Source organism: Maylandia zebra, linkage group LG7, assembly GCF_041146795.1.
Source record: "Maylandia zebra isolate NMK-2024a linkage group LG7, Mzebra_GT3a, whole genome shotgun sequence".
NCBI classification, from domain to species: Eukaryota; Metazoa; Chordata; class Actinopteri; order Cichliformes; family Cichlidae; genus Maylandia; species Maylandia zebra.
Window position 1 is genome coordinate 43045812 of NC_135173.1, and position 13567 is coordinate 43059378.

At 40.3% G+C, this 13567-nt stretch overlaps 1 protein-coding gene across 1 annotated transcript in view; it reads left to right on the top strand.

Annotated features, from left to right (window-relative positions):
- The first annotated feature begins 8275 nt into the window (after positions 1-8275).
- The window catches only part of si:dkey-1d7.3 (transmembrane protein 132D), a 37582-nt gene continuing 32290 nt past the window's right edge, over positions 8276-13567 (top strand). Inside the window, exons 1-2 of the mRNA XM_076886415.1 lie at positions 8276-8607; positions 11490-12417. Coding sequence (XP_076742530.1) covers positions 8544-8607; positions 11490-12417 — 992 coding nt within the window. The 5' untranslated portion in view covers positions 8276-8543. The remainder of the gene's footprint in view (positions 8608-11489; positions 12418-13567) is intronic.

Below are 13567 nucleotides of genomic sequence, written 5' to 3' on the forward strand. Positions count from 1 at the left end.
TGAATTTGTATATCAATGAATCCATGTTTTCTTGCTTCTAATATATTTGCCTTTTCCTGTTCTTCCCCTTGCCTACCTCTCTCACACGGCCCCCTTCCTTTACTTCCCCACCCCTCCATCCACCTCTTCTCTTTCTCCTCAGCTTGCTCTTGCTCTTATTTTTTCCTCGCTATCCAACTGATCTATATTGAGCTGTATGTCTCCGGAGTCCCCTGGGCCAATGGATGTTTAAAATTCTTGCCAGTTGTAACCTCTCTATCACTCGCTTTCGTCCTGCCTGGCTCCCCACCACAGGGGGGCATAAGGAGACATTCATCTTCTGCTGGCCTTTCTGAATATTTTACAAAACCTCTGACTGCCAGTTAAACACTCCACGTCCATTTGACCCTCCTGCCCCCAAATCACAGCACGGATCTTCCAGGTGAAATATTTTAATGTGACTTTGATGTACTGACAGAACTTTTGTCATGCAAAGAGTCAGGGATTTCTTTTGAAGTCTCTTGGCTTGAATATATTTAAAGATGTGCTGTAAAAAGAACGTTTTATTACATATGTCACATGTATTTGATGATTTACCAACTTAGAGAGCCCAGAAGACAATAAAACAAAACTGCCCAACAACACAAGAGCAATAAGGTATGTACTGCTCTCCTCTCCCATTTCTTGTGCAAGTAGACTTTTTCACAGCAGTTTTTCTTTTTGTTTTTGACAATCTAAAGAACAGAATAATTCAAGTTTAGGTACAAATGTTTAAACTGCCTCAAGGCCCCATTAATGAAGCATAAGTAATTACCAAACAAATTCACATTAATCAAATGATCAGAAACTAATTGCTACACTGTAAACCTGCAGCTCTTAGTCCCTAGAGGCGCCTGCTTAATTTGCCTGCAGTAACCCAGCCTTGCAAGAGAAAAAAAAAAAAAAAAAAAAAAAAAAAAGGAATAATTTCTTGTCTGGCTTAAAATGCCACAGACGTACACTACCCGCACAAGTATTAATGGAATTTATGCGCCAGAAAATGCAAAATATAGCCGGATGGTATGTTATCTTTTGGAGCTGCATGTAGTCTCTTTTCACCTTAGGTGAGAAACTTTCAACAAAAAAGCTTGATCACACTGAACAAATAGTTCAACTGTGCGCCCATCCATCCCCTCCAACATTAATGGGGTTCCCAGCAGGTGGTTGGAGGTAAGCTTCTAACCTGTCCGACACAGCACTCTGTGGGAAGGTTGCTGGTTGGAGGATATATCACCTGGCCAGTAACTCAATGGAGGCATCCCACAGGGGCTGAAAACTGATGTTCATGGCAGCCACACTCCAAAAAGAGCATTCATTTGTCATAAGAGGATGGCTGTTGGCTGACGTCAGTGAAGGGAAGAGGCCAGGATACAGGCCTTGCCCTGGTGATTTGTCTTTGGCTAAGACTGCTTGAAATGGGAGACATCCACAGTGCATGACTAGGCTGAAGAGCTCTGGGAGCTCCAGTGCAATGACTGTTGAAGAACCTGGCTTTTCTTTAGCCAGCTATAGGACTACTGTAAGTGTCATTACGCAGGTGTGACGACAGCTTTATGTTCGCAGACTACACTTGAGTACTCCCCAGAGATTTTAGCAGATAATACAGAAGCAGTTTGCAGTGATTTCCACTCAGAGGGATTGCATATGGCTGCAATTGACTTGGTTGTTTTTGGGCCGCTTTTTCCATTCATTCGTTTTGTTCATGTGATCCCTGCCATATGGGTGAATCCCCAACAGGTTAAAAATGAGTTGAGTTGATTTGAGCCCTGCTTTATACATCGATGAAAGCAAACTTTATTACTTTTTGGCTCAAGATGAATAAGAAGCAGTATGAACGAACTCATGAGATGGAAAATTTAACTTTTCATTGACCTGGTGATCATGTAATATGTATGTAACTGTGTAACTGTATGCAACCCCTATTTGTTGTTTTTCTATATTTTCTGTTTTGGAAACAGACCTCCTAGTCAGCCAGTGTCTTTCTGTGTGGAGTTTTCATGTTCTCCATATTCATGCTCCAGCTTCTGTCCATGTACTCTGGTTTCCTCCCACAGTCGAAAGACACACAAGCCAGTTTAGATGTGTGTATATGAGAGTGTGTGGCTGGTTGCCATTTGAGGTAATGTCCTTGGGCAGTTTTCCTCATAGTTAACAGCCAGAGTCTGTTCTGGAAAGATCAGGGATTTTTCTTCATGCAATTGTAGTGTACCTAAAGGTTTCCTTTAAATTTCAATATTGCACTCCCTTTGGATCGATTTTCCACAAAGATAATATCAGCTTATTTGTATTTATTATTTGTATGCTGATGACACACGAATAATGCCATTTAATCTGCATGACTCCACTTCTATTACTCTAATCTTAAGGACAATTAAGAAACGTTTTCTCTCTTTAATGCAGACTGGAGATTAGGGTTATTTCATGTTAAAATTTGGCAACTATATCAACAGGATGCTTGAATTGCTTTTTTTAAGCTGAGGAACTACACCAAAGTAAAATCCATTCTCTCCCTCTTTCAATGTCATGAACACCACCATGCTAATCTCCTCATAACTGGATTACTGCATTTCACTATGCCTGGATATTGCACTGTCTCATCTGCAGCTGGTGCACAATGCAGTTGCAAGTCTTCTAACTAGTACCAGAAAAAGAAAAAAGCATTACACGGGTAGTCTGCTCTCATCAACTGCTTTTAACTGTTCCAGGTTAGTGAGTAATGAGGACCATGGTTTTTGTATTGGCAAATACAACATCAATATGACTCAACATCAATATGATCTGTAGTGCAGCAGATAACTTAACATTGCAGAGACATCATTCATGGGTGGATACAAGTGCGATGAGTGGTGCATACAGTTTTTGATATTTTTTGATTAAGCTTATTATCAATTTGAAAACTAAAATCGGTGGCCATTTTAAAAGATGACTGTCAACAAAAGCAAGAAAATATGATTTTTTTCCCCCAGTAAAGTAAAGTAAACTAGACTTGCCTTGTCTTTGTGTGTCTGTGTAGGTTCTCAGTCATCCAGGTCATGGTAGATGATGTAGATGGGAGCTTGGAAAGAAAAGCAACTGGACTTCTTTAAGTTTCTTGAAGATTTTTCACCTGTCATCCGAGAAGCTTCTTCTTCAGACACACAACCTTTTACACACCTTGGCACCTGTAATGAGGCACATGATCAATAGTGGGTCAACAACCCTCTTAAGGGACACTTATGGCTTAAATACCTGGAACTCTCCACCATTTGGTTTTAGAACTGAAGAAGGTTCTCAGATAAGAGGTGAAACATCTTCAAGAAACTTAAAGAAGTCCCGCCACTTTTGTTTCTTGTCTTAGTGTCATATCATGCATACTCAACCATGTAGAAGTTGACTTTAAAAGTCTGAAATTACTTTTTACCAGTTTGCAAACAGGGGAGTGGGGTCTATGGGTCTTTATAGTCCTCACTGGTAACTCATGTCTCAATCATGGTCATAGAAAATATTGTTCTTTATGATGTACAGTTGTCTGTTATTTAGAAGGTCTGTTGTTCAATGCCCAGCTCTTGCAAACTTATGCTGAAATATCCTCGGGCAAAGTACTCAACCCCAAGTATCATCTGATGCATCCATCTCTGCATGTGTGTGTGAATGTTAACAATGTATCTGTGGATGCAGCTTGCAGTGAAAAATACTGAATGTTAGGTGAAAGTAAAAAGGTGTTCGATAAACTGGACTGCAGGACTAAACTAGGAAAAGGGCAGAACACTAACTAACCTCACAAACTTGAGAGTGAAGTTATGGGAGATAGCCTGCCAGCACAGTGGTCATTAGTTGTCTTAAAACAAGACGGTTGTGGGTTTGAACCTGTCCAAAGACATTGTTGGCCGCCTCAGAGCTGAGTCAAGGATAAAGGAGTCTTCATGCACTGAATACATAAGTGAATGTTAAATGTCATGGTTGTATATATCATAGTGGTAAAAGAGGTAAAAAGTCAATCCCTTGACCTGCATAGCATCATGCAGCTAAAGCTATCACTGGACCAAAGGAAAAACACATAACAAATGTGTCATTGCAGTTATTTTGTTTTACGCGAAACAAAGAATCTCTGAAGACGTTTACTTACTTATAGTGAAAAGCATATAAATCAAGAGTAAAACCTTCTAAATGCATCCAGTTGGTTGAAATTTTGTAGGAAAAAACAGCACGGACCCCATGCTGCATGATGGCCAGATTTCAAGTGACTAATGGGAGTTTTCAATTTAATAGCTCCAGAGGGACAAATATGCAAATTTTGGCACTTGTATCCACTTTTAAAAGATTGTTTCAGTTATCTGTGGCACTACTGCGTTCACTGACACTTTTAAGAGATATCTTAAGACATAAATGTTTTCAATGGCCTTAGGCTGTTCTTAGTGGTCTTAACATTTTAGCTTTTAAAGTGCTCTGCCTTGTTCTTTGTATTTCTTTGAGCTTGCCGGTCTATTAATGTCTACATTTAGTTCTTTGGTCGACTCTGGCTGTTTTAAAACTTTTTGCTAGAGAGAGGACCCCAGGACCTTTGTCAGCACTTGAGGAGGAAGAAAACTTCAGCTTTTATTGCCAGCATCTTTCTCATAAAAATGAGAGATTTAAGATTAGTAAACTTTTGAAGTGTCACATCTATGAAGAGATGAGTTATAGATGAGTTAGTGTGACAGATCTGGAAAAGCAGGCACTGAAGCTAACAACAGATGGAATGCACATAACAAATATAATTATTTATGTATAATTAATTATTAATGCAAAATGAATTGCATGCTTGAAACATCAGACAAGAGCTGAGTATGTTTTAAAACCAGTGTCATTTATAATTTGCAACAGATCTTAATATGCTTAACAGCTCATTTTTTTTAGCATGTATGTTTACAACAATCGCAAGGCAAACACTTACCAATTACTACAAAGACAACATACTGTACATGTAATAACTTGCCAGACATTGCCAGCAAGTGTAGATAAAAACACTGGATGTCATTTCTTCTGCTATTTATCTGTTTCAACAGCTCGGTGAGGCGCAGTCTTCCATTTAAAAAGAAATGTAATAAATTATTAAATGGATTAGTGTCCTGACCGCTGCTTCACATCAAATGACCTCTAAAAACCTTTGCGCCACCTGGTAGCAGCAGCTCTATATCCAGTACTGCAGTCACAGATGGTGACTCCAGCCACATCTCTGTCATCTCTAATGGCACTAGCAGCAGGTCGCATGTCTGGAAAAACAACTGAGATCTGGAGATGTTACCTGACTAAATAATCTGCAGTGTCAGTGTTGGCAATCCCATCCAGCCAAAAACAACAAAACAAAGCTGCTCGAATAGAAACTCGCTGACTTTAAAATGCATTGGAGGGGAACACCAGGCAAAATCAGATTCAACTACAGGGAGTGAAGAATTATTAAGCAAATGAGTATTTTGTCCACATCATCCTCTTGATGCATGTTGTCTTACTCCAAGCTGTATAGGCTCGAAAGCCTACTACCAATTAAGCATGATGTGCATCTCTGTAATGAGAAGGGGTGTGGTCTAATGACATCAACACCCTATATCAGGTGTGCATAATTATTAGGCAACGTCCTTTCCTTTGGCAAAATGGGTCAAAAGAAGGACTTGACAGGCTCAGAAAAGTCAAAAATAGTGAGATATCTTGCAGAGGGACGCAGCAGTCTCAAAATTGCAAAGCTTCTGAAGCGTGATCATCGAACAATCAAGCGTTTCATTCAAAATAGTCAACAGGGTCGCAAGAAGCGTGTGGAAAAACCAAGGCGCAAAATAACTGCCCATGAACTGAGAAAAGTCAAGCGTGCAGCTGCCAAGATGCCACTTGCCACCAGTTTGGCCATATTTCAGAGCTGCAACATCACTGGAGTGCCCAAAAGCACAAGGTGTGCAATACTCAGAGACATGGCCAAGGTAAGAAAGGCTGAAAGACGACCACCACTGAACAAGACACACAAGCTGAATCGTCAAGACTGGGCCAAGAAATATCTCAAGACTGGTTTTTCTAAGGTTTTATGGACTGATGAAATGAGAGTGAGTCTTGATGGGCCAGATGGATGGGCCCCTGGCTGGATTGGTAAAGGGCAGAGAGCTCCAGTCCGACTCAGACGCCAGCAAGGTGGAGGTGGAGTACTGGTTTGGGCTGGTATCATCAAAGATGAGCTTGTGGGGCCTTTTCGGGTTGAGGATGGAGTCAAGCTCAACTCCCAGTCCTACTGCCAGTTTCTGGAAGACACCTTCTTCAAGCAGTGGTACAGGAAGAAGTCTGCATCCTTCAAGAAAAACATGATTTTCATGCAGGACAATGCTTCATCACACGCGTCCAAGTACTCCACAGCGTGGCTGGCAAGAAAGGGTATAAAAGAAGAAAAACTAATGACATGGCCACCTTGTTCACCTGATCTGAACCCCATTGAGAACCTGTGGTCCATCATCAAATGTGAGATTTACAAGGAGGGAAAACAGTACACCTCTCTGAACAGTGTCTGGGAGGCTGTGGTTGCTGCTGCACGCAATGTTGATGGTGAACAGATCAAAACACTGACAGAATCCATGGATGGCAGGCTTTTGAGTGTCCTTGCAAAGAAAGGTGGCTATATTGGTCACTGATTTGTTTTTGTTTTGTTTTTGAATGTCAGAAATGTATATTTGTGAATGTGGAGATGTTATATTGGTTTCACTGGTAAAAATAAATAATTGAAATGGGTATATATTTGTTTTTTGTTAAGTTGCCTATTAATTATGCACAGTAATAGTCACCTGCACACACAGATATCCCCCTAAAATAGCTAAAACTAAAAACAAACTAAAAACTACTTCCAAAAACATTCAGCTTTGATATTAATGAGTTTTTTGGGTTGATTGAGAACATGGTTGTTGTTCAATAATAAAATTATTCCTCAAAAATACAACTTGCCTAATAATTCTGCACTCCCTGTATTTATACAATGCAGACTGTTTCAGATCCTTAAGTGTTTCTCTGAGGCACATATTTAATAACATGTAGTTAATCAGCCTCTGTTGTAAAGTGGGAAACTATTTATTCACCAGTGACACCTGCATGCTTTATGCTGTCACCCTGGCACAGGTGCCACCTCGTAATAAAACATGCACTAGGGTATTGAGTGCAGTGAGTTTATCTGACATACTGCGCCAGTAATTGCTTTAGAGAATGGGTATTTAAGACGGTGTTGGAGAGCGAACTAGTGAAGAAAAGTCTGACCAAGCTCATTAAACCCTGGTATTCTTTACCATAAAACTGATGCCAGCACTTAGTGTGATGCCTCTGGGCAAAAGAACAGTAGGTGGATTCCATAGTTTCTAAATGCAATCTTCCCCCTGGCCTTGCTTTGGCTACACGACACATACTATGGCAAGGACACCGTGCTATTCCAGTTTAGCCTTTGAATGGTTCAGCCTATCTCATTATAAAATTTTAGGTCAAGGCAGATCTAGTGATACACTTAAAAAAAAGAAAAGAAAAGAGAGACAAAGAGAGAGTTACAAAATTACCTCTGTGATTTTGAGTGTTAGGAAATTAAATATGGCCCGAGGGCCTGCAGTAGCACAGAAAAATACATCTAAGCTTAACTTAGAGTCTAAACTCACTAATCTCTAATATGTAAAAAAAAAAAAAGCCCTGTAAAATATTTTAGCATGCAGCTCCACGTAGAGATCTCAAATTGTAAAAAAATAAACGATACGTTTGTTTAACAGGGACTTATGGGCCTAAAAAACTAGAGTTAATTTGAGTGACTGCTGATGCTTTGTACCAAGTGTATGTGTGCTGTGACATCACGAAGCGTTTGTGACTGTATCCATTTGCTCCTTCCTACGCTCCAAGTAATGTGTAACGCTGTCTATGAGTGAGAACATAAAGCTGACAGCTGGCAAAAAAACGCCCTACAGTTTTCTTTTCTCCACTCAAGACCAAAAGTCAAGCAATGCCACCCTTAAAGGCCGTCTGAAAGTACCGTGCACATGTACGACTAAGTAAGAAAAAATCATTTACTCAGTTACTTTTCCCCCCCTCATCCACAAGTGAGTTGTAGAAATCTATGATTATTATATGCTCAATTCAAGAAGGTCTCTATCCATCCTTAATTTGTTCAATCAAAACTAAAATGCGCATGTGGAAATCACTGATCCCCGACCTTGTATGCATTTAATTTGCCTGCGGCCCTTCCGATTATACCCACGTGGGTCTAGTTAATCTGCCCCGCGGCACATGTTTACTGATTTCTATCATGGTAAGAGCCGTGTCTGATGCTGTCCCACAGTGCCAGCTAGAGCACTGATGTCGGAGGGGGGGGAAAACTGTCATCACTTAGAGGACAGGGAAGTACATTTAAAACTATTTTTTTCCTAGTTGAGCCTCTACATTCAGAGGAACCAAGACACTCTGCAATGTAATGCTTTGTTTCCAGCGCTGTTTTCCTACCGTGTGCGTGCAGTCACCAAAACTTACCTCCGTGCGTACTGGAGACCAAAACCTGCAACTTCACTAAAATGATGTTTCCCCTTCGTTTTCTGTTTCCGGTTGTCGCGGTGGCGGTTTTAACAGCTTTTGAAGGTGAGATTTATGATTGCTTTTGATGAACTATGATCAGTTTCAGCTTTTATTAATGCATTGGTTTGAAGTGGTCTGCTGGATGAGACGCAAATAACGCGTAAATGGAAAGCTTTAAATATGAAAACAACTGGGTTGGAACTAGCTCAGAGGCTTCAGCTGTGTTTACAAGAGACGAGTAATGAAGATAAAATGTGTAGCTATTTTATACTCTTGTATATACTTTGATAGTGCAAGCACATACACACTGGGCATATTAAATGACTCTGCTGTAGTTTATTACGCACATCCAATATACTTTTGTTTCCTTTTGGCTTTTATCAGCACAAAATTTAAGCAGGCCCCAAAATTGCTATGGAGTTGTCATATTTGCTTGTCATGATTATTTTTTTGTATTTGACTGGCTCATAAAGATATAAAGTTGTGTTTCATATTTTTGTAGTTCTGTGGTTACCATCCATGGCCTAAGCCCATTTTGTTATCCCTCAGTCTAAATGAAAGTGACAGCATGCTCTCCAGTGTGCATCAGGAAGCCTCATCTGTGGGATTAAAGAGGCCTGAAGCTGAGGTTGCACAGCTGTTTCTCTGGTTGTTTAAAGATAACCTGCATTGGGAGCCACAGAAAGCAGTCTGTCCCTCTGTGATACCGACAGTATGCGAAAGACTACTGTTTGAGATTGCCTGGGTTTATATCTACCCATGCTATCTGTGGGTGCATTTTTTTCCATCACACATGCATGTGTGACTGCTGCATGTCTGCAACTGTGGAACTCGGCTGTGTTCTGACTGCGTGTCTAAGTGATAGGGTTCAGCCTTTGATATCTTCCCTGCTTGATCACCATGAATATGCATGACAGCCTTATCTTTTAGTCCAGTCACAGTCTGCTGTCTAATGTGTCTGTGAGCCTCTCTGAGTTAGAACTGCCAGTTGTTCAAAATTGCCATATGTGTAATTTTTTTCTGTAATATCTCTGGTTTATATACTTAAAGGGATCCTGCCAGGTCTGACCAGATTACTTTCTGATCAATACATTATTCTGTTAAGCAGCAGTTTTCATGAGCAGCGGGATAATTCTGAGGCTACAGCTAAGAAATACTGTGGATTATTTCTGTCTTTATGTTTTATGCTTCCATTAATTGCATTAAGTTTCACAGGAGATATTTAAACAAGCTGCATTTATAATCTTGCGACAGTATGGGCATAAGTCCCTTCATAATGAACAATTATCCTATTTTTAGATTTAAAAAGAAGGATAAGATTCGAGCTTTTCTCCCGTGCTGGTTTGAGCAGAATAATGATGGTAAAATAAAGTAGATGGTTCTTAAACTGGAGAGCAAACACAGCTGCCGCCAAAGCCAACATTTATGATTTTTTTGTTAGATTTTTTTTTACTTGCATTGTATAAAATCTTTGCACTATAGTCGGGTTGTAACAGTTTGAGTACTAATTCAGCAACCTCAGAAGTGAATCAGCATCAAAATCTAATTAGCTGAAATGTGTGCACCAAATGCAAAAAGAAATCAATTCATAGATCTTCAAATGTCTGTTCACAGACTAACATGATTAACAACATTGATTGTACACCCTAACAGTGAATTCTAAGTGTACAGTGCACTGTCAGCTAAATTAAATAATTATTAGTCCCAGACAGAGAGAATAGCTGGAAATGGCAAATGAGCATTGGTGTGCTTTTGTTTTATCTCAAACCTGCAGACACAAACTAATAATGTAGAACTAAAACTTTTATATTGGCCTGCATGTGAAATTCCTTACATCATTAGTCTGATCTCTGGGATCTATAAGACACTTTTCTTGTGTGTCTTTGTTTAATATCCACCCTGACATCTGATTTTCTTTTCCATTCAGCAAGTAATCTAATTTAAATATAAATTTATTCATGAAATATGGTTTGGAATCAGAAAACAATAATATACCACTTCTAATGCGTCTGAAGGAGAGGAATATTTTCTTTTCTAAAAGTTTTTTTTTTTTGTGAGGTAAGGGAAAGCATGGAGGAGAGCAAATTACCAAGTGTCTCTGGCAGCGGGAAGAGTGATCTGTCATATACGGCGTTCTATCTGGACAAACAGTCATCCCACAGAAGTTACCAGACAGGCTTTTTAGCACTCGGATGCCACATTTCCTTTACTGGCTCGGATAGATGTAGTGAATAGCAGAGAATAGAATATCCGTTGCAGGACAGAAATGACGCAGACCTAATTTCCTCGTGTTTTAGAGCTTGAATGTTATAGTGATGTGTATAATTCTCTGTAATAAAGCCACATGCCATGGTTAATCTGGCTGAAAATTTAATCAGCAACTTGTATGCCTACTGGAATTGTTACCATCTGGTCGTATGATATGCAATAAGAATTACCCTGTTTGTCTTTCCTTTTTCAAGCCGCACAGTGTTTTGCTTTAGGAAACGTGAATCGTGTATTCAGGAAAAGTAAGGGAGAACGAAAATTCAGTGAAAGAAAATTAAAAGGCTGTTTTTTTTTCTTTTCTCTTTTTGATGCAGGAACTATATTCAGAAATTAACCATATTTGCTAAATGAAGTCATTTAATTGTTTTGAGTCTTGCTCGCCAAGACAGCCAACTGTCATCATCAGTGTCGTGATCCTGACTCTGTCCTTTTGGCGCCTACCTGAACCTCATGGCATCGACCCTTTGCTTTGCTTCTCCAACTCTGATCTCTTTTCAACCCTTCATCCTCCTGTCATCCTGTTTGCAGTTACAGTAGCAAACTAGCTTTGTGAGTAGTAACTGTGCTTGTCGGTAGATTTGAAACCTAAAACTGAACCTTGGAGTTAAAGCATATATATGGAAAATTTCTACCTAATTTCTCTAAAGTCCTAATTCCCCAAACTCATCATTTCACAGGTGCTGAGATTCCAAGAGTGGCTAAAGACACTGGGACATTCACCACTCCATCTCCAGTTTATCCCACCATCAAGTTTCAGGTCCTCAATGTGGACCACGTGTTTGTGAGACAGGACAGTCCACAGCCATCTGGGAACTCTAGCCTGAAAGCTCAGACTCAGACTTTTCTCATCACTGGACCTGGTGCTGGGCTTCTCCAGCCATCTGTCAATGCTTCATTTGGCCCCCTGACTCTAGATGCCTCTATTCCTTTAGATTTGCTCCTCAGTGGGCGCAAGATACTGCCAGTCATTTTGAGCCGCCAGGTTCGTTCCTCATCCCCAGTAGTTAAGATTCTTTTCCACATGCCCACAGAAAGCAATATCACTGCTTGGCAAGAAACAATGGGCTCTCTAGAAGATAATGGGAGGAAAAATGATGGAGCTAAGGCTAAGGATGGAGCTCACTGTGTCACGGCTTATGCCTTCTGGGAGACCAGAGAAGTTCGTGGGGCTTGTCTGGTGTCTCCTGGCGGCTTTTGTGTGGCACAGCTTAAGCCAGAACCCTCCTGGTTCAGCTCAGCCAGTAGATCAGGAAGCTCTAGCAGGGAAGCAGAAAGCACTGAAGGCATTAAGGGACTTCAGGGGAACCTTGTGGAAGTCTACTTCCAGAGTCGGCGGGACCAGACTGGCCAGTGCACCCCACAGGATAGCCTGCAACGAGTAGGAGTGGGACGAGGCAGAGACACTGGTGGATCAGGGACACCAATGAGGAGGGTAGGAAGTGTCAGCCTGCTCAAAAGTCCACCAGGGAATCCCACCTTTCTTCGGCTGAGGCTGGGAGGCGCTGTGGTGATCCAGACTTCTTCAAAGCCCCTCAAGTCTGGTGATGTCGCAACGTTCTATGTCTTTCTTGCTAGTACGTCCACCTTGGAAAGTTTCACACTGAGGTGAGAGATATTCTATGTTATGCTGTTCTTGTCTGTTGAGCTATTTGGTCTTGAGTAATGACTTCTCGCCAGACTGAAAGCATTTTTAGTTTTTAAAGTCAGCTCTTGCACATATTACTTACTGATTTATTCAACAGTATTAAATTCACAAAGATCATGTGGGTCGACTATATTCTAAAGTTTCTTACAGTCCTCATGATCTAAAAGTCCTTACAAGAAACTGCGATGAGTCTCTTTTGATTGTCAAATCTGTTAGTATAGTTCTGATACTGTAAGTCGTGACTGCAGATGTCTGAGTTGCTGAAGGTAAGTAAAGTGAAGAAATTTACAAAAAATGATATTTTAGTTTAGTTCTTTTATGAAGTTAAAAGCCTTAGACTTAATTACTCAAGATATGCAGACTCGGAGAGTAACAACCTTTTTATGATTTTCATTATTCCTCCGGCCAAGGAGAGACCTGAATGTATGTTTTTAGTTCTGTTTGTTTAGGTGTCACAAACTTTATTAAAAACAGGCAGGGAAGTGGACGAACCCATGCAATTCTGATGATCTGGATCCCTTTTATGAAAATTAAACAGCAAAGCCTTTCCAGCTCCCTTCTTCTTGTGCTTAAAGTGGCATTTAGGAAATGAAACGGAGAAAGGAAAACACTGTAATTACTCTCCAGTCTTGCTGAGGATGGAAGGGAAAATAGTTTAGGTTGAATTACATAAAAATTCATTGTTGCAATGAAACATGCGAAGCATGAAAAGACACTGGAACCAACTGGAATCATCAGGTCGTACGGCATATTGAAGCGTATTCATGAAGGATTAGCTCCATGCATTTAAACTGTTACTTAAGGCACTTGAACACTAATGGGCCTCACCATCAATGCCTTGCAGTTAAATGCTTGAGCGCCAGCAGGACTTGTGTTGCCAGCCACATTCACCGGTTTCACAAATTACTGACATGTTGTATCTTGTCTATGTCAACTTATCAGTTAGTGGAGGACTTACGGGGCGCACTCTTCCATAAACAAGAAAGTAATTGGTAAATGATTCACTGATTTTCATATCGCAACATGTCAACAGGGTTCTCTGGTTACTTGACTTCATAAATAATGCATCTAATAAATGGAGCAGAAAGACAAATAACTAAAATCTAAAAG